Here is a 26,260-nt window from a genome sequence, read left to right as displayed (position 1 = left end):
TGTCACAATCTTTCCTCCCAATAAGTGCCGGGACAATTGTTTGTTCAGCTTTCCAGGCAAAACAAAGAACCAGACTACACGAGGATTTAACAGAGACTGGATCTCTTAGCAGATACAGAATATATTCCTAGCTTAAAATTTGGCAAAAATTAGGTGAAAAATTCCCTAAGTTAGCTAACTACTCTAGTTAAGTGTTCCCCGTACTTTGACCAAATGTGTGTGTAGTACAGGGACATTTTCTGAGTGCTAGTACACTGTCCCGTTTCAGCGCTCGTCCAACACAACTCGGAAATGTTTGCACACTGGCTACATCCTGGTGCGACGGCTGTTTATTCTTCGTAAAGCCCCTCTCAGCTGTGCGCGCTGCGATTGGTCAGCGCCAGATCCACGTCGTTGCTGGTTGGTCATTACATTACTTGGGACGGTCTGATTGGTTTGGCGTTTGGACGTGTTTAGCGGTCTTGCGTCATACAAGTTGTGAAGTGCTGCACGGCTGATGCAAGGTTCACGGTAGGAAGTTAAAAAGAGTCAAAGAGCCCGTTTTGAGTGGACATTGTAGGGTTGGAAGATTATATAGCGCTATGGCTTGGAGTGGTCGGCTTGTGAAACGAGGTTTTCCCGGGATAGCGCGCTGTATTCACGCGTCCAGCGTCGCAAACGGACCGAGGGTACTCATAACAGGTAAGGAAATCCCTCGGTATTCTTGCACTTGCTGCATTCTTGAATGTGCTAACCTTATGATAACAAAGCTTAATGCATATACGGTATCTTAGGAAGGTTTGGTCAATGTTGCATTAGAATTACGGGCGATGCATACGATCTCTCCTTGGCCTTGGACACAGCTTTAAAGAATCTATATATACACGGAATATTATCCTTATATACGCGAATACGGCCCTGTTTCTTTACGTTCTGGGTACGTGCTTATTGACATACATTTAGGAACATCCGTGTTCCGGGCGACAAAACAACGCTAAGCCTCACCGTGTAAATACTGCAACGTGCCCGGAAACTTTCACCTTACGGTATTCTTCAAATACCGCCAAACTGTATTCGAGTTGTACACATTTCGTTTAGCCCATAAGGAACATATAATATGCAAGAATTTGTGTAGAGTTGTTTCAGTGGAAGTTTACTCTGCAAGGTTGTTTTGTTACTGCACAAATGTATACGCCCACCTGTGTCACTCACATGCCATTGTTGAACCGTTACAAAAGTCAACAGTTTACAGACATGCAAACCTCGCTGAGTAAGCAGAATGGTTTCGCCCATCGCTTACACTGTATTTCGGAAAGTTGCCCTAAGGGTTTCGACGGAAGAATGACAGAGAAAAAAGGGCAGAAAACACAAATAGATTCTAACACAAAGGAGAAACACGAACACGTGCACCCTTGTTCAAAATATCGCACAAATGCCAGTCCTGCTTAAGAGTCTTCGCTCGCGATTACTGATGAGCAAAATAACAAGGCACAGGTTGAGGCTGTGCTCTACGTAACCAGAATGTGTACTGAATGAGTTGTGGCGGCATTTCCCGCAGCAAGGTAGTGCGGTTTTGCACGACATATGCACCACTTTCCCTAAGATGCCCTCCGTTATATTAGTGAACGACGAATATGTGACCACGGCCTTAGTCTTACGCGCTGTTGAAGAAAGGTGACCTTTCTCCTTCACTTCCATCTTATTCTGTCCTTCTCTCTCCATCTCTCTCTCTTCCCCTCCCTCCCTTTCATCCCTTCTTGCCTTCCATCCTGCAGTCCCCCCTCCCTCTTACATGAGCAAATTCCACAGACGCATTGATAATTTATCTCATAAATCTATATACACACACTAGCCACCTAATTTGTTCTATACGTGGCCTGAACGATCTCTGGTGGAAACACAAACACTTCAGCGGAAGCACTAGAGCGTGTTAGGCACCAAACGTGTTTATAGGTAACCTTGTACGTCAAACAGGTGTTTATAAGTAACCGTGTGTGTTTCACAGGTGTGCAGGGGCAGCTGGGCGCCCCGCTGGCGGAGGAACTCAGGTGAGAATGAATGTCCCAAGTTGAACGTTTTCCATCTATATATGATGTTTACATGTGACGTCATAGCCGCAATCTTGGTTGGTTAAACCGGGAGCAGGCGGTCCTATAACTACAGACGTATATGAAGCGTCTGTACTTGACTGGGCTTATTGACTTAAATGTTCTATGTTCGAATCCATAGCAGGTCCCAATGTTGTACCCTTGGGAAAGGCAGTTTAAACCCATGTGTTGATTTGGCTCGGGTGAAAGTGAGTACTTAGCTTCGGTTAGGAACGTTCTCTTGGATGATGAGACGTGAAGCTGGCGGTCCCGTGTTCGAGGAGAGACACACCTCGAGCACGTTAAAGATACCACCAAATCCATAGAATAGGGTAGGGGTCCAATCCGGTGTGAGTTGATCAAACCTTACAGTCCGGTCTTACGCAGCTGGCACTTACTTTACAATACTGGTGTGTTGCGCCAAAGGTCCGATTACAGATTCTAGATTCTGCAAAACAAACAGACTGGAACTGCACATTTGAATTCTTATTGACCTGGCGACTTCCCTGATTTACCATCCAACATGGCGGATGATCCTTACATCAAAGTCACGTGAGTGCAAACACCTTATAGCGTGCCTGTACGTGACGTCATCAAACATAATATATAATTAGTACTATGTTGTTTCTATTCAATGAAACAAAGAAAGAAAGAAAGAAAGAAAGAAAGAAAGGAAAGAAATGAATAAATATAGATGGAAATACAAAGAAAAGTGAATGAATGATTGATTGATTGATTGATTGATTGATTGATTGATTGATTGATTGATTGATTGATTGACTGATTATAAAAAAATTCCTTCTTTCCTCGGCAGAAAGAAGTACGGACGGGACAATGTGATCGCTACAGGAAGGAGGTTCCCGGACGAAGAGCTTGCGGCGAGCGGTCAGTCTGCGGCTTCACCCTCTTGTCTTTTCAGATTAACCGAACCTTACCGCCTTGTTATCACAGCTATAAAAACGACCAGCTGTTCTGATATTAGAAAAAGCATTATGCATTTAGATTAGTTTAGGCTGATAACAGACTCAAGCTTCATAACACAGGGGAAAAGTCTATTTCTAGAAACAATTAAATATAGTTCTAAAACAAACTGTCACCGCCCGGGATCGAACCGGGGACCTTGCGCGTGTGAGGCGCACGTGATAACCACTACACTACGGTGACTTCGTATGCCCTACAATAGCTATGTCTGCCTTTGTAAATCGATATTGTATGCAATTCTCGTGATGATATTTCAATGGCATACTAACTTTCGGTTCCTAGAAACGAAGAGGGAAAGAAGTATATATGAGTAACAAACAAATAAGCAAACAAGCAAATAAACAAAAGGATAAGTATCATCTTCTCATTGCCAAGCCAATTTAATATGTGATCCAACCTTTTCACTCTGTTGGCATTGGTCAGCCATCACCAGCCAATCACGTGGCCGTCTAAGGTCAATAGGCAACGTGATTGGCTGGTAAATGTCCCGCTAGTAAATAGGAGGGCGATTACTTCATTGGCTAAAGGCTGGCCAGTGAAAGCGCAGCGGGAAGAACGGATAGCAGGCCGCTACCCCAGGGTCGTTGCTTGAAATATATGCAATCGGAGGCACGAGAAGATGACAAACATTACCATAAGACCCATGTCGTTCCCCTACAGGCCCGTACAAGTTCCTGGACGTGATGAACATGGACATGATGCGGCAGTTCGTGGTGGATCATCGCATCGATTGGGTGGTGCACTTCAGCGCCTTGCTCAGGTGAGGAGCGAGGGGGCGTGATTTTTTTTAGCGAATTGAAAATAACTTTACCCGAGCAACTGGCCTTATTCCGAAATATCTTTCCAAACCTATTGTCTATTATGTTGTCTTTTTCAACATACCAGAAAAATCTAAGTGTGCAGGTACTAGAGATACATGTATGACCTTCCTGTTCTGTTGAAACGCCTCATAGAAATACTTAAGGAAACGGCAAAAGAATGTAATACTACCGCCCGCAAATGCAGCCAAACTTTGTTTCTATTCAATTTCAAGCGCAAATCGTGAATGTATTTCTCTATTACTGTATTGTATTGTGCCTGACCATACGCACCCACCATAACGTAATTGGTACTACGCGGCCCTTGTTATCTAAGTCCTCGTGCACAACAAGTTGTGTGAAATATAGTTTAACCGACCAAAATGGCGGACGCTAGATTGCGTACCGCGTTATAATCACACGACTAAAAGCGCACTCTAATTTGTTGTGCCTCCCCCACAGTGTAATCGGCGAGTCCAACGTACCCCTGGCTATTCAGATCAACATTGAGTCCGTGCACAACATGTTGGAGCTGTGTAAGAACTACAACCTGCGGCTCTTCCTACCGTCCACCATCGGCGCCTTCGGTCCCACCTCCCCGCGGAACCCCACCCCGGACCTCTGCATCCAGCGGCCCAGAACTATCTACGGGGTGGCCAAGGTGCATGCGGAACTCATGGGAGAGGTAAGGGCTGTACAGACAAACACAGCAACCACACACCTGCTTGGAGATTAATTATTACATTCCTTTGCATTGGGATCCTTCCCAGTTAGTTACTCACTCCACCCAAACCGTCCTCCGCAGTACTACAACCACAGGTTCGGGCTGGACTTCCGGAGCGCGCGCTTCCCAGGAGTCATTTCGGCCGACACCATGCCGGGAGGAGGAACCACAGGTACAGTATCATCATCATCAACATTATCATTGTCATCATCATGGCGGCTGTAGTTTTAAACGAACGTTTAAACCAATTTATCGCTTCATGGGGACCTCTGTAACATATAAGTTTGACGTATTTTACGATGCCTGTTTAATGACTATGCAAAAAAATGGGGCAAAAGATACGTACGCTGCCGGTAAAAGAGATTAGTAGTGTAGACGTCTATTTTCTCATTCATTAGGTATCAAATTAAAACGTCTGTTGTACAGCACAAAGTCACAACTGACGCATTGTCCGTGTTGGATTTCAGACTATGCAGTAGCGATCTTCCATGACGCCATCCAGACGGGGAAGTTTGAGTGTTACCTGCGGCCGGACACGCGCCTGCCCATGATGTACCTGCCCGACTGCATCCGGGCTACTGTCGAGATGCTGGAGGCCCCGGATGAAGACTGGAAGGTATCACGTGACCATACGTTTTTGAAGGGGGAGGATGAAAGAATGACGATGAAGTACGATAGCATTGATCATTAACACTCATAACCCCGACACATTTTTGCGACGAATCTGGCCGTATGGGGTCCAAATGGACACAATTTTGCTTTGCCCCCTAAATATATTTCTGATGGATCTTTTTGTAATTACTGTACAAATACTGTTTCAATAATCTATGGAGAATATTTTGACAAGTTCTGGTGTCAATAATTACTGCTCATTATCATGATTAATGCAGAATGTGCAGACAATCGGCATTTTGCTTTCAAAATCTACAATACTCCCCTATTTTAACAGTTTCAGGCCCCATCATTTTACTTAACAATGATATTGCTTCCAAAAGTATTCTGATAGCATATAAGAATGTTATCGAATAAGGAATATTGAATTAATGTGAAAAATCAAGAATTTTATCTAATTATGCATCTTAATCTGCCACCTAGACACACACATGATTAAACCCTTGTCAATTTTCAGCACAAAGATCTTTTCTGTTTGCTATTTTTGTGATTTCTGTTCATATATTGTTCGAAAACTCTATCAAGAATATTCGGACATGTTTTAAGTGTACAAAATTAATACTCCATTGTCTCATTATCATAATATATGCAAAATGAGTAAAAATGCGTAAAAATTTATTCTGAAAAATTCGGTATCATAATTTTCTATGCAACAATAGATTGTTGCTATAATAGCAATGATATTAACAAATATCTGTTATTTGACAGGAATTTCTTTCATATTACGTAATAAACAATGCAAAATCATCTAGGGTCGGTTTGGACCCCAGCGAACAACAGGCAAACTTTAGAGTATAACTCCCACAATAATAGGCTAATCCCGCTAAAAAATTCTCAGAAGTTGTAAGACATGTACACTAGCAAACTAAGAGAAGGACTTTTTTCTCCCGTTTAATTATGGCACACGTTAAGACACGCCTGGGGTCCAAACGGACTCCATACGGTCGGATGAGGGTTAAGCTATCATAACACTTAGTCTAGCTCTCCGATTTAAAATTTTTGTCAAAATAAGAATGCTACACCGTGTTTATGCTTTCACAGTAGGAAGAAACTCATCATCTGCCTTACGTTATGATTGTAGAATCTGTGAAAACATTTTGCTTTTCTGCGTTCATATTCCGAAACGTATACCTACAATCTCCGAAACGAACTTTCAAGTACAATGTGATTAGAGACGGCAGACTTAATTCGTCTATAGAAAGTGCCCTCTGGCAGAACATAAAGAAACTGCACTGCAAAAAAATTCACAGGCAAACAGGCAGACACACACAATAGTCCCTCGGAGCGACGTAAACAGAACTATTCAAATTTGTTTTGCGTCAAATGCTTTCTGAAAATACACAGAACATTATAGATTGAGGATGCTGATCTTTTCCAACTCTCGTCCCCAGCTGCGCACGTACAACATCACAGCCATGAGCTTCACGCCTGAGGAGATTGCGGAGGAACTGAAGAAACACATCCCTGACCTGGAGGTCACCTACAAACCCGACGACAGACAACAAATCGGTAAGTTTAAACCATCCTTTCATGCTAAGCCCGCCGCCTGTATGCATCTTGCAATTGCGATCCATGCTTCTTGCTGTGTAGTGGACAGTCACTTCTTGCTGTGTAAGAGCTAATCGCCGCCGCTGGCCAATAACGTCACCGTCTTGGGTCATACTTGATTGGCTGGTAACTTTCCCTCTAATAATCGAAGGGGGATTTGGTTGACGTTTGGCGAGTGCTATAACTTAGGCTAAGGTACGTCAAAGTCGCTGCTTGACATATAAAAGTAGCGGATCTGGCACGTGAGGATGGTTGGGATAGGATTATCGATTGCTTTTGTGGATGACATCCTTTATAGTCGTCGACATCACCTAACATCTTATGCTTGAGTGTGGTACATGGTATAACAGCACGGATTGCTACACACATGCTAATAATTCCAGTTTATTATGATGAATACGACATATCATGACATTTCAGTGCGATAAGGCTAACCGTGACATCCCGATTTGCGTCAACTTGTTATACTGCTACCTATGATTCATGTACTGTAGCGTGTTCCTCACTGCCCATATATGTTTTAGAAGCAATGTTTCGTTCGAAAACAGATTTGACGCAAATACCAAGCTGCAAACTTGTTGAATGGCGATGGAAAGATCAAAGGGCAGTCGGGTGAAGGCATTTTAGCACCAAGGACAAAACAAACTTACTGTTGTTTTGGTGCACATTGATGGAATAAGGTCTCATATATCAATTCCGACGTACCATTGAGATTGATATAAAAATACGCAACTTTGATGGCCGCAAATCCAATGAGGAAAGAGATTTATGTAGATATTTTGCTTTCTACCTCAAAAACATTTGTTCTTTAGGCAATAAAAAAAGGTTAGCGAAAAAATGTCCCCAAATCTGGCCGGTAAACAGTATTTGTGGCATTGCTAGCTGCAGGTAGACACTATCCGCAAGAGGCCGTCTTCGGCCGCCAGCCCCTGACGTCATCACTCAGGATAGAAAAGGGTGCGAACATACAGTGTTCTACTCGTGTGTTGTGGACTATCTTATTGAGTGGTTTGTTAAGATTCAGTCAGTTGTTTTCTAATATGGACATCAAAGCAAAGTACTGTTTTGATCAACTTATGTATGTAAACAATCCCTGTCTTTATACTTCCGGTTCAGCTGACACGTGGCCGGAAGTGTTCGATGACAGCGGTGCGCGGAAAGACCTTGGGTGGAAGCACGAGTACGACCTTGCCAAGATGGTGGAAACCATGGTGACGCGTCTCAGGAAGAAGTACGGCAAATAGCACGTTGTTCCTGGCAACGGTCACGGTCACACGTGGAGGGTCAAAGTTCGAAGCTCACTGTAGGCATGAATACTTGAAGTTGCAATTTAACAAATGCAATCCTAATAATTTATAATGGGAACAGTGAAATGTTTCTAACGATGTAATAGTTCATTGATACAAAGTGGCAGGTATGGTATTACGGCATATGAAAAAAATGTTCAGGCACAAGTAGCATGTATCAATGTTATAGTCTTTTGTAGTTCAAATAATCTTTGAACTCCTCGAAATGAAATTTTACCAATATGAGGAAAGATTGTACATAATGAACTGACTGAATAAAATTGATCTGTACATGTGCGGCAGCGATTCAATGTCCTGAAAAATGCTGCAAGCACAAGATTGCAACACATTTGTGACCATTTTTGGTTAGTGATTAATTGTCCTTTATCAACGCCAGCTAGAAAGTTTTTTATATAAATCAACCCACTGCTACAGCTAGTTCTTCTCTTTCATGATCAGACGACTTCTTAGAAAAAGTAAGCGAACATTTTACTGTCCAATTAAGTTCGGTGCAAGTAAGCACATTAATATCATTTTGTCGAGTTTTTAACAGATGGTTAGTTACCGCCGACTGAGTAGATCACTTTGAATATTTGACAGGAATGGGAAGAGGAGGAAAAGAAAGAAACATGACCAAAAACGATAAACTTCACTCATACTGTAGTGTGGGCGAAAAATTAAACTTTTCTAGACAAGGAAGGTAACGGGGGTTGCCCGAACTAAGGACGCGCCCTAACTTAGGATGGACTTTTTAGTGATCTTGTTATGCATAAGTACGCCGTGTTTGTGTCCACTGACTATGCTCATAAGGAAGATAAATAAACCAAGTCCATGCACATAATTTTTATTTGCATTCAAAACATATGTGTACATATGCATTTCTTGTTTTGTCGAGAATAGTATTTTGACAATAATGATGGCAACGCTGAGTAGAGGGTCACTGCGTAGCTAGACGGCCCGACACCTAAATATACGACCTGTGCCAAGTAAATATACAACTATCATACACATAAGAAATATAACTTCATAAAACACAAAAAATTGGGTCTTTAAGTGTTTCTTGAGAAGAAAACCGACCAAAGAAAACAACGTAAACATCGCTGCCGTCTGGCAACGTTGTTTTCCCGCCATTTTTGGGGGCCGCGATGGTGGCGGACGGCAATTCAACGCACAGCTTTGTAACGCTCTAACATGTGATTGGTACCGTCTATGAAAAGGAAACTGAATACAGAGATGGCGAAGATATTTCCCAATAAGTAGACGGAGTATTGTTGATGTAAGCGGTGTTGTTTTTTCGTAATGATTTTGTAAGTCGGGTCGCATGCAAGACGTACATCGGGCCGCGCGCAAAGTGCGTAGTAGCCTATTTCCCGCCAAAACATGAGCTGGGATGCGCTAGATATAGCCCTTCTCACATGACGTTAGAAGTGCACACAGTCAAAATTTTCCGGTCAAAAGAAAGCTAGAATATAGCAGACTTCAAGCCTTATTTACATTTCCCTAACCTCATCACCAACTTCCGAAGAGAGCAAAATTACCAAAGCGTACTAAGTTAGGCACACTATCTGGCGTAGCACTAAATCAGAAGGTACATTCGTGAAAACGTCTCACAGCGTTTGACGCTTGTAACACGGAGCGTGAAGGGCCCATGAACATTATGAATACATTTCTTGTCCATGTATGTTCTTTAGATGAATGTGTTCAAAATTCATTCATTAACACATGACCATTCTCTGGCAACCAGCAATGGAGCGCCGTGAGTTCGAGCGCGTAAAAAAACGTCCTATGTTTGGGCGACTCCCGTTATATTGCAGTTTTCTGTCGGATCTGGTAAAAGGTATGCTTAGCTAGAACACCCCTTTTAACCCTTTATAGGCTGGAAAGAAGGGACTAAAAGGGCCCGTGCCAACTTTCACGTATAACTGCCAAAAGAAGGTCTGCTAATTATAAAACCACCAAATTTACACTTTTCTTAGAATTTACTTGGCGACAATTCTATATTAATGATGTAAGTTAATGATGTTTTGTGTTGCCATGGCAGCGGGTTTCTGACAAACATATTTTACAAATTCAATAAATCCGGTTTTAAAAATGAGATAGCATCATCAATACGGTGACATTAATAACTGTACATGTATTCCGAATCCAGGCGTGTTTTTATATATCAAATCATAGATAAATATTGTGATGCTCAGAAATATTGATACACTAGCTTATAGATTATAGCATCATCTGTGATACATTGTACTTGTGCATCGAAACCAGACGTGTCTTCAGTCATAACAAATTACTGCTCTGTTTATTATACACAATCACATTCATATATATGTACATGGGACCGGCCCCTCTAGCTCTGTCCTGCCACTTGCTACATTAGGTAATCGTACACCATACATTATCTGCTGCACCTCCAGTAACCATGGTGACAGCTGCGTCTGGTCCAGGTCACTGACCTTTATGCCCGCCTTCTCTGAAGGTAAATATACCAAGTCTTTTGGCCAAATTGTACTATTTTTCCAGTCAACTGAGTCTAGTTAGTAACAAGTCATTCATAACGATTCCATGAGGGGAAGTGGAAGGTGATTTTGTGGTATTTTGACCATCTTTCAAAAACTGTCTTTTCTGTAAAGAAGCGATGTGCATCTTTTTCTCGTTTCTCCATCCAGTTATACTCGTCGCACTCGTTCCTCGCGTATGTGATGTTGTCACTGTCAAAGTAATGGTACGCCGCTGGGTAGGCATTTGGGTCCCTGCAAGCAATTAATGAACAACATTTATGGTCAACGAGAAAACCCCAGCTTAAACGACTTAAAGAACTTGACATTGTAGACAGGTGGCCACTGTAGACTTGTTCTGGGACAATGTGAAAAAGGACCACCTGGAAGTTAACTCAATGGCCAGGTGGTCGTTATGCAGACGTGGTCAGTGGTACAAGTTTGACCGCAATACACGCACGTACAAATGTCAAGCAATCACATAACATCGTTCGTTCGTTGTTCGTTCAGTAGTTCATCTGTAAAAGGAAGGGTCGCTATCCTTTCCCCTTTAACGCACTCAAGGCCCCTCCTCGAACACGGGACCCCCCATTTTACGTCCCTTCTGAAAGACGACTGCATTCCCAACCGAGATGTCCTATCCAGGATTGACCTGGGGTTTCCCCGTTAACAGCTAGAATTGGAACAAGGAGCTTTACTGTAAGGAGCGCTGCTACCCTCCCATACAGGATATCAGAGAAACCCGTCTGACCTGCAGTTCTCTCCATCGCTCATGCCGTACACCTTGACCTGATCACACATCTCTGTAGCCAGGATCATCGTGAACCAGCCTGTACTCAGCCAGATCAACCCACTCTTGACGCGTCTTAACTCCAGAAGAACAAGAAGAATATTCAGTAAAGACGATGAGGATGATATCTTATTTTACTTACTTTATTTGCTGTTTACGTGTACACAAATACACATATAAACATTCATAAAAACATACATAAACACAAATACACACACAAATAGAAATGCACAGATTTAAAGAAAATACATGTTGTAGCAACAAGGGTCCAGACATTGTAATGCAAATCAAATCAATGGTGAAGACAAGAACATGTTTACCGTGACATATTACCCACAATGCATTTCACTGTGCATGCGTACTTTGAGTCGTGAAACTCCTTATTATAGGGCTTACTTACCTCTGTAACCCGGTCTCATTATCAAACAGTTTGTGAGAATACAGCATTCTCTCTGGTGACAACATGTAAAACTCCGCGTCCTTGGAAACCTTTGTCAGATTGAATAAATGGTTGTACGTCTCCCCCTTTCCGTTTGTCCTCATGGTATCGTCTGGACCCCATACTACCAGTTTAGACCGGTTTTCTTTCGAGACGATTTGCGTGATTTCCATAAAGGCGAACTTGAAGCTGCTGTGTGTTACTATACGGACTGTAGTTCTTCTCCCGACGTGCTTTTCAAAGCCGGTAACAGGAGAATGGTTCATACGTATGACACACTCGGCCTGGTCGATTTCTGCTCCGGCCGTGTGGTTCAGGACATGTCCAGAAGTGGACACCAGGGCACACACACCGCAGTGAAGCCTCAATGCCTGGGGAAGAACACAATAGATATACGTCAATGAGAGTAGATATCCAGATAACGAGATATGCAAAGTGACAGTTACTAAAGCAACTGGGTAGATTTGAACGCTTTCAAAATCTATCCAGTTGCTTGACTATTAGCATTGCATAAAATAGATATACACTTTGGAAAACGATTTAACTTGCCACCAACGCAAAATATCAAGACTGGGCGTGTTTCCAACCATTCTTTAGGGAAACTAAGGACCCGGCTGCTCAGCACCCGTCACTTATGTTATTACAACTACGAACACAGATGAACGTTATATAATATAGCATGAGGACTTCTCACCAGTGGAAGACGCGCAGCACGCAGAGCTTAAAGTACAGATACTCTACTCCATTCTGCGTCCGATCCTTGACAGACTCTTACCACTCAAAAAGGGAAACGTCACCTCTCAAGACAAGGCCTGGATTACTCCACGCATCAAGGGTCTAGTTGCGGAGAGGCAGAAGGCGTTTATGTCGGGGGACACTAACGGCTACAACAAGCTACGTACATGTAACAAGGTTCAGTACTGTCTTAAGAGAGCAAAACGTTCGTTTTTCAAGAAAGAAGTTGGACAAATGAAGCCAGGTGGTTCACACTGGTTCTCCACGGTGAAGGCACTGATAGGGGCATCCAAACCAAGAGGAAACAGTGTGCCAGCCACTGCTGCAGACCCGAGTGCTCAGTGTGAAAGTTTCAGTAAACATTTCGCTTCGGTTTGGTCAAGTGTTCACCGCGTCATACCCAGCCCCATGGAAGTCGCTGATCAGCTGTCCCATCGAACCATCCCAGAACTGAGCATCGGGAAGGTTAAAGCTCAACTGAAAAGGGTGAACCCCCGCAAGGCTACCGGTGGAGATCACATCCCGCCTTGGGTGCTGTCTAACTTTCATGAGGAACTTGCGCCAGTAATGTGCAACATCTACAATGCATGTTTACGACAGGGTGTCTTCCCCATGGAATGGAAAGAAGAACTGGTGGTACCCGTACCGAAGACACCAGAGCCAAAGGGACCAGAGGAATTCAGACGCATCTCCCTGACCAGCAGCTTTGGCACGGTGCTCGAAGTGTTTCTTCGTGACCTCCTGCTACAGGACACGAATCACCTAATCCATGATTCCCAGCACGGGTTTAGACGGGGACGGTCAACAGTATCAGCGCTCATTTACATGACGCAGTCCTGGTACAACGCGGTAAACAGTGTTCCTAAATTGAATGTGCACACTGCGTTTATTGACTTTACTTGCGCTTTTGACACTATAGATCACGGCAGCCTCCTCCACTGCCTGTCACACATGGGGATCAGACTGGACCTATGGCGGTGTCTGAGCAGCTACTTGAGCGATCGTGTCCAACGTGTGAAATGGGGGATGAGCATTTCTGAAGCCCGACCCGTTCTCGCAGGCACACCTCAGTGGGGAATTCTCTCACCGACTCTCTTTATTATTGCCATGAACAGTCTTGATCAGGGAATCCCACCCAGCATCACACCAGTAAAATACGCTGATGATCTCACCAACTCGGAGTTTCTGATGGCCTCCATGCCGGGTCTCATGCAAGTGGCACTTGACAAAGTCAACGTCTGGGCAAACTCATTTTGCATGAGCGCTAATGCCAAGAAGACAAAAGACATGGTCATCAGCTGTCGCCGTAGCCCTGTATCACCCCCTCCACTTACCTTAAACGGCGAGCCCGTCGAGAGAGTCACATCCTTCAAGCTTCTTGGAATTGTGATCAGCAACGACCTTACATGGGGACCTCATGTTGAGTACACGCTAACTAAGGTCCAACCGCGCATACATTACGTATACCTACGCGTAGCCAGGCGTGCTGCCCTACCCACTGATGTACTTGTGCAAATCTACAAGTCTTTTATCCGACCTGTGTTAGAGTATGGGTCCCCTGTCTGGGCCGGCCTTCCACGTCGTCTGTCAAACGAGTTGGAGAGAATTCAGAAGATGTGTTTGAGGATATGTGGAGTTCCTTGTGACCACCTGCCAACCCTGGAGTCTAGGAGAGGGGATGCGTCACGTAGTGAACTTCAGAGAATTCTAAGAGACCCCTCCCACCCCTGCAATGTCTTCCTCCCACCAAGGAAGAAGTCTGACCATAATCTAAGGAACAGGGAAACCCGACACATGTACAAATTACCACTTAGCAAGACCAAACGTCACAGTGACTCGTTTGTTATGAGGTATCTGAGAGACATTCAAAACCTAGTTTAAAGCTCTATTCGTCTGTCCTCGTTCGTCCAAAGTAACTTTTTAATGTATTTTAGCGCATGATGATTCTTTTAAATCTGGTCCATTGGAATGTTTTTAACATACTTCTGTAAGAAATCTAATGTAATTCAGGTGTGTCGTCAGACACACCTGCAATGTTGATTTCAGAATAAAGATTGATTGAAGGTTCAAAAAAATTAATTTACAGGTAAACGCATCGGACGCGTTCGCACGCTGCCAGAAATTATGAAACCCTCGTTTTTGTTGTGCACGGACGTGTGAACTCGCCTATTGCCAACTCTGTCTATAAGAAACTGCTAAGGGGCCCCAACCGTTACCATTTCTACCTTACATTACAGATTGAACAATCTTTATTGACACGACAAAAGTACAGCGACATTCGTAAGTTCTTCTACAACTATACATGCAACCAAACAAACAAGTGGATACAATAGATTAACCTACCTACAAGTATATAAACATTACAGGCTATCTGTCACCGAAAGTTCAAGACCACTTCACTTGTCCAGGGTAAAAGATACGAAAACCGAAGGTTATGCTGCATTACCAAGGTTAGCCACCAGGAGGCCTAAACTCGACCTTGACCTTTCTGTTTACAACATCTACGCTCAAGCCGAATCTTATAACAATCCATATGCCATACTAAAGTCATACTTGCAGAAACACATACATACACAAAACACAGACAAACAGAGCCCAAAACTATACCTCGGCTTTTCATGCAGGTAACAAAACTGTTCACTTCACCAAATGCTGAGACAGTAGCATGCAGAAAGACTCACCTCTCTATCTTTCAACACGTTGACGTATCCACTGAGCGGGTTGGTGACATTGAACGGTACCGGGTGGACCGGACCAGGCGGTGCAGTAGGGCCGCCGGTCGTGTTTGGGACGTTGGTCGGGGCTTCTGTTCGTCGTGAAAGTCCTTTACTCGGTGCAGGGCGACACAGTGGCTGGGGTTTCAGGTCCCCGAGATACCAGTACGTGGGGAAGTACACAATGTGGCAGAGCGTAAATCCCACGGCTATTCCAATCAGGAGAGGTGTTTTTCCCTACATATGGAGGGCAAAATGAAACGTGAACTGTGATTAAGCCACATCGTTATTAGAAACGAACAAAGAAACTAGAACAAATTGCAGTCGATCCTGAAGATCGTACAAATAAACGAAGGTTTTGTTGGGCGAGAGGGTTTCTACCAGTTATCTTTACAATAAAAAAAAGATAACTGAAACTTTCTTTTTCTTAAAACCCCAGTTCTGATGAGCATGACTAGACAGAGTACTTTTTATCCTTAGTATTTGCCATGCCTTTGCCAATAAGTGGTAGTTTCCTTTTTTTGATATCGGTACGTATCACGTATAGACACCCGTTGTAGAGCCAAATCCTTGAACTCCTACCCCACTCGACCGGAACCTCTGCTTGGAGAGTGATCCGTGCCCAGGTCACGGACGTGTTTTTCCTGCTCTCCTGATTTTAGTCAAATTTGATTTCTGTCACTTCGTAACTTTGCCATATTTCTATCCCAGCTAAAGGTTTGTAACTTTATTTACTTCAATTGCGTCCCATTTCTCGTCTAACTCTTTCTATTGCTCTCAGTTTCACCACCGGTGACCGAGTGGGGCTTGTACAGCGGCAAGGCGGAAGCGGTCGTTCCGGGGACAAAGGCCCTCCTGTAACCGACGCAACTTCGTGGAAGGAAGGAAGGTTGTGATCGTTCGAGGCCTGAGACTCTACGGTTTCCTGACCAGCGTTTCCAGTGCACACCCGCTGCTGTGCAGACTACTCACCGGAGTGCAGACTACTCCTACCTGTCACCCGGCGACCCAACATGGCGAAGCCGAAGGAAAAGTACTTCGCCATTGCACACGGGAAGGAGTGCGGAATCTTCCACGGGCGTTGGGAGGTGGACGGCATCAGGCACCTTGTAGCCAAACAACCAGGTTCGGTCTACAAGTCATTCTCCAGCGTCCATGAGGCGGAGAACTTTCTCAAAACTAAATGCCTGTCGAAAGACATAGCATTGCGCCTCATACAAAGGAGCAAGGAGAGGTGCTACAAGGTCCCTCTACCCAGCCCTGCCCGTGACAACAGTTCCGAAAGCAGCCCGGATGCAGGCAAGCGAAGTGGGTTCGGTCTCATCCCCCTCACCGCCATGTTGAACGTCTTGACTACCCCCTTCCGAGCAAGCCAGGAAGACCCCCCACCCCAGGCCAAGCCAGCATCAGCAAGGGCCCTAAATCTTGCCACTGTGTCTGATGATGTTTACTGCCTGGATACCTGCCCTAAGAACGGCATGGAAGATGACGACATGGTGGAATGCTGCTTGTGTCGTCGGTGGGTCCACTTCGAGTGTGGAGAGGTCAGGGGAGACGACGACGTGCAGGGCGTGTGGCTGTGCCCTGAATGTAAGAACCTCCCCTTCACCGTGAAAAAGCTGGAAGCGGAGCTATCCTCTACCAAGAAGGCTGCCCTCTCGATGAAAGACCACATCACTGAACTGAAGCAAACTATCGCTACAATGGCCACCAACATAAGCGAGGTGCTGTCCTACGACAAAAGACTCACGGAGATCGAAAATGCCCTTCGTAGTAGACCCGTGACGGAACCTCAGGTAGCGATGAGTGCTAACACTACGGACCACTCAGCCCAGCATGACACCACCGCCCAGTCCAACAGAGAGGAGTCAGGCTCCAACAAAGACACTAAAAAAGTCCTTCTGATCGGAGACTCGAACCTGAAGTACGTCAACACCAGGGGACTCCAAGACACCATCGTAATGACCAGGCCGGGCCGGAGGTTGAAAGACATCTCACAAGAGTTGGACACCACAGACCTGCAGTCCTACTCCCACGTAGTGGTCCACGCAGGCACCAACGACCTAACTGAGCGAGATGACGAGCATGACATCGCTAACATCGGGAAGGAAGCCGAACGTCTATGCAAGATAGTCAAGGACAAACACCCCAGGGTAAAGCTTGCACTATCTGGTATCTGCCCCAGGGCAGATAGAGCTTTACCAGCCGCTAAGGTCGCCCCTGCAAATGCAGCGCTACGGAGAGTAGCTGACGAACGGCGAGTACTGTACGTGGACAACGAGGGCTCTTTTCAGTACAGGAACGGACAGTTGGACGAGTCTCTATACGACCGAGACCGCCTTCACATAAGCCGACGAAGAGGTGCATCAAGACTCGTCTCTAACATCAACGAGGTTGTACCCATCCTCCCGACGCGCAGCAGGATGCAGCAACCACGACAGATTCCAGGCGAACCACCATGCCACTTCTGCGGGGAGTCCGGACACGTGACACGAGCCTGCAGACATGGAGGCCCCATACGATGCAAGTCATGTAACCAGCTGGGACACAAGGCCAAAATGTGCCGCTTCTGATCTGCTGGCGAAGAAGAGACCGCCGTGTCACACACCCATAAGACTCCATGTAACCATCCACCGCAGGACTTTGTGATTAAGACTGAAAATAGATATGACATTCTGAACCATCTAGAAGGCGGACATACCAACATTAATGACTGTTATATGAGGTCTGAGATAATTACCATGAGAAAGATAAGAGCTGCAAATACATCTGAAGACCTAACTGTGGAGATGGAACACAGTGACACTACGAGGAACACTTCTAAGAAAGGAAATATGCACAGGAAAAAGGTGAGACGGGGAAAGGGGGGCAAGACAAGCAAGTCAACCTCAAGGGGGGTTACTTTTGGGTACAATAACATTAGGGGGGTCTCCTCAAAACAAACCGACTTAGTACACCTACTCCACTCAGAAGACCTTAGTATGTTCGGTTTATGCGAAACCTTCCTAAGTGAGGACAGACAGCTCAGTATAAAGGGTTTCAACTGGGTTGGGAAAAATAGAAGAAATGATAGCGGGAAGAAGTCAGGAGGGGGTATTGGTCTGTTGGTAAGACATGACATACAGATTCTCGATGACAACATACTAGGATCCAAGGAAGATGAGCATGAAAGAATGTGGGTAAAAATATGTGTGGGACAGAAAGATATTTTCGTTATTGGTATAGCTTATTTCCCAAACCCCGGAACAGACAATGATAAGGTCTCAAACCTTTTCCACCAACTTCTAGTGGACTCACTCGCACTCGAAAGTATGGGGTTAAATAACAGAATCTTAATGGGAGATTTTAATGGTAAAATCGGTTCATTAATCCCAAATGGCTCTGACAAAATAGACTTCAATGGACGTGCCCTGTTATCCTTTGTAGAGGACAGCGATATGGTCATAGGAAACTGCTTAGAAAAGTGTGAAGGAGAAATAACCTGGTTTCGCAAAGACCAACAATCTACCTTAGACTACATATTGCTCTCTGACAGTGTGAAAAATATGATAAGTAAAATCGTTATTGATGAGGAACGCACCCTTAACTTAGGTAGTGACCACAATGTAATTACCCTGTATCTTAACATCACAAATGCCCAGTCGGATAACAGTAAACACAGGAAAATACCTAGGTGGAACATCACACCCACTCAAGACTGGACTACATACAGGGAGGAGATCACTAAGACATTTAAAAACTGGACCCCATATGAAAACGCACCGGTTCAAGCGATATATGACGATTGGAAGAGTAAAGTCATTGAGGTTGCGAATAGAACTATTGGCAAGAAGCTTATGAGGTTAGGAAAACAACCATATGTTTGGAATGAGGAGATAGAAAAAGCCATCTTTAACCGTAGAGAAGCAAATAAGGCACATAGAGTATGGACTAAAATGGACCCTCACATTAGAGATCAGGACCTCGGGGAGGAACTATGGGAGAAGTACCAAGAAAAAAGAAACCTAGCGAAGAAAGTTATTAGGGATAATATAATGGCCAAGAAGAAGCAGAAACTGATGGAATGTAATAAGAGAGGGGGGAAAGCCACTAGGGAATTCTGGAACATGCTTAGGCCCAAGGTTAGAAAAGGGAGACCCAGCACTCTGTGGTCAACCAACACAGACAGCAAGCATCTAATTTCTGGGAAAGAGAATCTTAAGACTAATATTAAGCAATACTGGAAAAACCTTGGAAAAATGGATAAAGCTTTACATGGCAGTGAGGAAGACACATTCACCACTATAGTGAAACTATGCATTCCACCTATCCGTTCGGGAGATTTAACGTGTAAAACAAATGCTCATATAAACGAGTTTTCCTTTACAATAGACTCAGTTGAAGCAGCAATCAAATCTACGCAAAACAACAAAGCCCCAGGAGATGACCAGATTGTAAATGAATTTTTGAAAGAGGGAGGATACGAAATGCTAAAATCAGTCACTACTCTCTTTCAACACTGTTACAGCAAGGGCGAGATTCCGTCAGACTGGCACAAAGGTATAATAGTTCCAATACATAAAAGTGGAGATGTGAAAGATCTTAACAATTACAGAGGCATAACTCTTACATCATGTGTTTGCAAAATCTTCAACAAGGTAATTGAATCACAATTGTCCGACTTCCTGGAAAAGAATAACATCCTGGGGGAAATACAAGGGGCCTTCAGGAAAGACAGACGGCCAGAGGATCACATCTTTAGCTTAAAGGGACTAAACGCGATCCGCAAATCTTATGGTAAACCCACTTACATGGCTTTCTTGGACCTCTCCAAGGCCTTTGATCTAGTTTGGCGTGATGGACTAAAATTCGTACTAGCACAAAATGGGATCAGTGGAAAGGCGTGGAATATTATAGATAAGATTTATGAGAAAGTAGAAAACAAAGTTAAGTTCGACGACCTAGAGACAGACTACTTTGATTCAGATATTGGTGTTAAGCAAGGCTGTGTCCTGTCCCCTATTCTGTTCTGCCTTTACATGAACGAACTAGCGAAATCCTTAAAACTTCACGGCCTTGGTATTCAATTTAACAGAGACACTTTAGTAAGTGGACTCTTCTTTGCTGATGATGTCGTACTTTTAGCTGAAAATGAACAGATGCTTAAACACATGTTACACATCACAGCCGACTTCGGAGTGAGACTCAAGCTTAAGTTTAATGAGAAGAAATCAAAAGTCCTTATAGTAGGGAAGAAACTGGATCCGTCTAGGAAGTGGAAGATGGGGGACCTCAGCCTAGAAGAGTGTGAAAGCTATAAGTACCTAGGAATACATATATCTAGAAACCTGAATGACAGTATACACATAAATGAGACCCTTAAGAAGGCTAATAGAACCACAGCAGCATGCAAGTCTACAATAATAGGCCACAACAGCTTTAACCGCTTTACTTATGGTGACACACTATGGAATAGTATCATTGTACCAAGCATAAACTATGGTAGCAGTATCTGGGCACCCTCGTCAATTAAGGACAGGACCCACCTTGAAAGTTTACAATACCAATTTGGCAAATTCCTGTTTAAAGCCCCGAATGGTACAAGTAAAGCTAATGTGTTTGGTGAACTTGGATGGGAATCTATTACAAGCTTACAGGACAAACTTAGACTAAAATACTATGACCGACTCGTAAAAATGGAAGACCAGAGATGGCCAAAACTAGTACTTCTTCAAATTTTTGATATGATGAAGAAAGGGAAAACTATACAATGGTACTGGGTCAAGCACATGAAAAATCTTCTCACATCTATAGGACTGGACCACATATGGTGTAACCACTCACCTATCAACAAACACTGGGTTAACTCAGCACTAAGAATACATACCGCCCAACAGAAAGACACCTTTTTAAACACCATGGCCTCTAGTAAACAGACTGTGATCAGAAACAAGCATGAGCCCAGATTTGAAGACTATCTAAAAGACTCCACAAACACAGATGGAAGTATATTAAAATTCAAAGCCAGAGCAGAAGTTTTAGAACTAGAAGGTAGGAAACTATCCTGGAAAAAATACAAAGGAAATGGAAAATGTACCAACTGCAACCTGGAAGAGGAAGAATCAGTACATCATTTCCTATTCATATGTCCTAAATATACCAGAGAAAGAGTCTCCCTATTCACCAACCTTGAAACAGAACTCACACAGGCAGGGGGAGTTCTTCTATGGGAAGCATTTACATCTAGTAACACTGAAATGAAAAAACATCTACTCTTAGGATACAAGGGTCCATGGGATACAATCATTGATGTACTTGCTAAGAGGTACATCCACAACGCATGGCTTACAAGGAGCTGCAACACCACAAGTTAATGTTAAGGCCAACTGTGTTCCATCTCCACTTCACTACAGTTTTAATTAAGTTCAGTTTTATGCAACCTTACATCTATGTAACTACTCTATCCACGCCATGTGATCTCTACTATTATTTTCAAATTGATTGTCTAAAAACCAGCTATGTTGCTTATGTAGACCATTTGTCACCCAGCCTACTTTTTGTTATGCCTATTATAGTTACACGATAACTATGGTGTATCATTGTTAAATCTCACTACTCTCTGTTGATTGTTATCAGTTACTATGTAACATCATATCCTCAAACCACAGCTTCATGTAAACCTAGCCCGTTATAGCTCTTCGCACTAACTGTTTACACCCAGATTACTGCCAAGACTCCACTGTTATTATTTATATTATTTTCACCTGCCCCCCCCCCCCCCCCCCTACCACTATGGTTAAATAAGTAATCCACCTGCCACCCAGCTGGCACTGTTTATCATACTCCCCTCGAGTTGTGTATTGTTATTCATATCAATTTCGTTTGTTTTTAGTATATAAATTCCATTGTTTCCTGCTTCAGCTAGGTATTGAAATGTTAGTTAAGGTTTACCATTTATCTGCTATCATTTTATCTATATTTTATTTTTACTGCTATAATATTACTTCTATGAACTTCTTTGGCTCCCATGCACCAGCTAATACTGTTACTTTATTTTTACTCTTCGATACTCTCGACTAGATTTTGTATATTGGTTAACTATGATATCTCAATCTGCGTTAAGTATGTACTTTTAGCACTCGGCGCTGCCGATGTGCCACCGCTTCAAAGGTGAATAAAGTTCAAAGTTCAAAGTTCAAAGTTGGAGAATAAGTTAAACCGACCAAAATGGCGGACGCCAAATTGCGTACCGCGTTATAATCCGAGCTGAAACCAGCTCAACGTGCTGAGTGTTAGGACTAACTAACCCAATAGGAACAGTAGGGGTTATGGAGTCTGCTCGAAAAATTCACTAGCAAACTTAGACCGGAAAGGCTTTGATCTTCACACACCGTGAAGGAGCCCTACTCTTTTCACTAAGTGTGCTGGGCTCTTTAACATGCTCGAGATTTGTCTACCTTCAAGCGATTTCCCACTCTCTTTCAAATAGATAAAAGCCATGCAAAGTCGCGCCCAACTTGCTTGGAAATGATTAAGTTAATTTCCATTGAGGTCCTTCCCAGTTACAAGTAGTTGCTGACATCACCCAAACCGTCCTCCGCAGTACTACAACCACAGGTTCGGGCTGGACTTCCGGAGCGCGCGCTTCCCAGGAGTCATTTCGGCCGACACCATGCCGGGAGGAGGAACCACAGGTACAGTATCATCATCATCGTGGTGATTGTCGTTGAAAATTCAAGGTAGAAAAACATAGTAATTATCCGCAAACCCCGTTGTCAAAAGTACTTTGGGTATAAAGTAATGTTAATGCGACACACTACTTGAAAAAGTCGTTACTTTATTCTTCTGTGCACGTCATCTAGGCGGAAACTGTGGTGAATGGTGGATGGAATTTAAAGCGACAGTTTTGAGGCTGTTTGAGATGGATTTCTATGTTTCTTCGTTTGGCGAAAATTTGCGCCTGTACACTGTTCCACTAACTGCAGTGTTGCCATGGCAACACGAAAAATGATAAACTTATACTAAACTACGCACAAAAAGTTCGGAAACTTAACTTTGGTTGATCATATCTCTGTCTTTTTTTACCGATTTTGATGCATTATATATCATTACAAAGCTTGTGTGATTCCCTGTTCTATGATACCAAACTTATTGTGATTGAAAACCCACGGAACAAGTACCAGGACTAATAATGTGAGTGGGTCACGGAGAAAAAGTGCCCAAAATTCCCTGTTGGTGTCATACGCGCGCTGTGACATCCTATCGGTATGGGCGCGGATGATGATTCAATATATTGTTTCCTCAGGTTCTAAGGTTATTTTTAGAACACAGACCATCCAAAGTTATTTCTAGCACACAGAACATCCAAGGTTATTTTTAGCACATCGAAGATCCAATTGTTTACGCCACATAAATGCCTGCGTCCTGCAACGGTATCGTCATACACAGGTGTTTGTTATTGTTTCACAACAAACATTGGAGTATGGGGAGGCATAACCTCCAGGGGAAAGACAAGACTTGTACCAGGAACCCTCAATGCAGAAAGATATCGTGACACAATACTTGATCTGGTGGCCATCCCTTTCCTCCATAACACGGGACCGAATGCCTTGCTGCAAGATGATAACGCCCGCCCACACCGGGCAGGGATCATCGCCGACCATCTCCAGCATGCAGGTGTAGAGAGGATGAAGTGGCCCTCTAAGAGCCCGGACCTGAACCCCATCGAACATCTATGGGATCAGCTTGGGCGAGCTGTCCGTGCAAGAGTGACCGAGAGAACAATGCTGGCTGACCTAGGACGACCGCTGGTGGAGGAATGGGACGCTATCCCACAGCATCGCATTGCGCGACTGGTGACGAGTATGAGGAGGAGGTGCCGTGCTGTAATGACAGCGCGTGGCTGGGCCACCCGTTACTAAGACTCTTTGCTAACCCGTTACTAAGACACAGATTGTTGGTTTCGATAAAGAATAAACTTAGCTTTCATGATTATGTCTTGTTTATTCTTGTTGATTTTTCACAATACCCTCGTACAGAAGTCAATATCAACAGAAGAATATGTACGGAATAGCATGTTTGACTATAATAAGGTAATCTGGGCACTTTATTTCTTCGACTCACTCACTTTAGCAGGCCTGATGCTCGTTTCATGAACTCGCAATCACAATAAGTTTGGTATCATGGGAAAGGAAATCAAATAAGCTTTTAAATGATATGTAATACATTGAAATCGGTAAAAAAATGACGGAAATATGATCGACCAAAGTTAAGTTTCCGAACTTTTTGTGCGTAGTTTATTATAATAATATTGTTTCCAACTAGATTTTAAGAAAAGTCACAAAATTTGGTAGTCGTAGCATATGTCGTTCGGCAGTTATACGATGTCAAAGTTGGCGCGGGCACTTTTAGCCCCCCCCCCCCTCCAGTCTGGTCGGGTAAAGGCATTTTAGCACCAAGGACAAAACAAACTTAGTTATGTTTGTCAAATACTCACAGAAGCAATCATAATGTGTTCATTGGATCAACATTCCCTACAGAGGAGGGGTAGGGTAACCACTGACAATCTCCTGTCCTGCACGGTTTCCAAGCGAAACGAATGTGCCAGCAGTTACTACAGAGATGGCACCCAGGCTTACAATCTACATCTTTCCGCGCGCAACGTTTAGCCAGCAGGCAATGTTTAACTTTGCTGTGAATTTTTACCATGGACATAGAAGCAAAGCATTAGTTTGATAAAATTTTGTATATAAACGGTTTCCCTATTTCTACCCCTGGTTCAGCTGACACGTGGCCGGAAGTGTTCGACGACAGCGGTGCGCGGAATGACCTTGGGTGGAAGCACGAGTACGACATTGCCGAGATGGTGGAAACCATGGTGACGCGTCTCAGGAAGAAGTACGGCAAATAGCACGTTGTCACTGGCAACGGTCCCTGTCACACACAGAGGGTCAAAGGTCAAAATTCCCTGTCGGCGTAAATACTTGTACTTGCAATGTTGAAAAGTAATCGTGATTATTCATAATGGGATCCTGGAACAAACGAATATTACGATATATACAACGGGGTATATGTTATCATGATATATGAAAAAGACATCCAGGCACAGGTTTTAATTGTCAATATTATACCTTTATAGTTCGAAAGTCTTTGAACTGCTTATAAGAGACATTTTACTAACGGTACTAAAGATTGTACAGAAATAACATGATAAAAATTTATTAGTACGGCAGTGATTCAATGTCCTGCAAAATGCTGAAAGTGCAAAAGTGCAACACATTTTCGTCGTGATTGATTCTCTTTTATTGACGCCATCTAGCGATTTGTTGTTAAACGCATCCACTAAACCTAACATGATGCTGGGACACTGCTGCTTTTAGGAGACCGATCCCTGTAACATTCTGCTACATCTAATTCTCCATTTTTTAGACCTAATAACTTCTTAGAAAGCTGAGCGAAAATACTCCATACATAACTCTGTGTGAGCAAGGGCATTCTTTAATTGAGTTACAAACAATACGTTAATATGCTAAATATCTCAACCCTCGCCAGAGAAAAGGCAAGGGACAAATCAAGCGATTTCAAGATAAAAAACAAGAGATGGAACACTCAACAGAGGCCCTTTCAGACTACGATTTGGCGCACTCCCATGTGTGTCCTATGACCTTAGTGACGTCACGCTACTGTGCACTGAAGTCACGCGTATTGTATGGTGGTGCAGCTGCCACCAGTTCTGTGGTAAGATCATACGTACGTCATTTTACCCTCTGGTAATCTCAATTGTGTTGCGAAAAGGTGAAAACGAGTTGTAGTCACCTTTATGATGGGAAGTTTCCGACACTTGCTACCTGAGATCCAACCTTGTTAATAACCTTGTTAAGACGCAGACAGATCCAAGGTCAGGGTAGCGACGGTAACCGTTAAGGGAGGACAAAAGCCTTTGAATTTAAGGGATCGATATCAGGATATTGTTGACAATGTCATGACGATGAATGATATCTCCTTGAATTTTCTAGTAATTTCACAAAAGAATCA

The 26,260-nt window shown here is 43.6% G+C and overlaps 3 protein-coding genes and 1 non-coding gene across 5 annotated transcripts in view; 1 reads left to right on the top strand and 3 right to left on the bottom strand.

Moving 5' to 3' along the window:
- LOC136437096 (interleukin-6 receptor subunit beta-like) overlaps positions 1-26,260 on the bottom strand; it is a 237,385-nt gene that overhangs the window by 70,265 nt on the left and 140,860 nt on the right. The gene's annotated exons all lie outside the window — the stretch shown is intronic.
- LOC136437090 (L-threonine 3-dehydrogenase, mitochondrial-like) lies at positions 458-25,500 on the top strand. Of its 2 annotated transcripts, none has more exons than XM_066431557.1 (9): positions 458-681; positions 1,985-2,027; positions 2,881-2,951; positions 3,708-3,807; positions 4,307-4,529; positions 4,650-4,740; positions 5,036-5,184; positions 6,632-6,749; positions 25,009-25,500. In XM_066431557.1, the coding sequence occupies exons 1-9, from the start codon at positions 582-584 to the stop codon at positions 25,134-25,136; spliced, it is 1,023 nt and encodes a 340-aa protein (XP_066287654.1). In that variant the 5' UTR covers positions 458-581; the 3' UTR covers positions 25,137-25,500. The 2 variants fall into 2 exon arrangements, with proteins under 2 accessions (XP_066287654.1, XP_066287653.1); XM_066431556.1 differs by lacking the exon at positions 25,009-25,500 and adding an exon at positions 7,905-8,506 and having other exon boundaries at positions 461-681.
- Trnav-cac (transfer RNA valine (anticodon CAC)) lies at positions 3,158-3,230 on the bottom strand. The gene has a single exon. It is a non-coding gene; the product is annotated as a tRNA-Val (tRNA).
- Positions 10,053-16,262, bottom strand: LOC136437124 (alpha-N-acetyl-neuraminyl-2,3-beta-galactosyl-1,3-N-acetyl-galactosaminide alpha-2,6-sialyltransferase-like). The gene is made up of 6 exons (XM_066431601.1): positions 16,241-16,262; positions 15,835-15,899; positions 15,215-15,484; positions 11,760-12,169; positions 11,321-11,434; positions 10,053-10,824 (listed from the first exon to the last, which is right to left on the bottom strand). The coding sequence occupies exons 1-6, from the start codon at positions 16,260-16,262 to the stop codon at positions 10,620-10,622; spliced, it is 1,086 nt and encodes a 361-aa protein (XP_066287698.1). The 3' UTR covers positions 10,053-10,619.

The sequence above is a fragment of the Branchiostoma lanceolatum genome, chromosome 6, assembly GCF_035083965.1.
Source record: "Branchiostoma lanceolatum isolate klBraLanc5 chromosome 6, klBraLanc5.hap2, whole genome shotgun sequence".
Classification (NCBI taxonomy): Eukaryota; Metazoa; Chordata; class Leptocardii; order Amphioxiformes; family Branchiostomatidae; genus Branchiostoma; species Branchiostoma lanceolatum.
The sequence above is the reverse complement of the archived record's forward strand: the minus strand, read 5'-3'. Positions and strand labels throughout refer to the sequence as shown.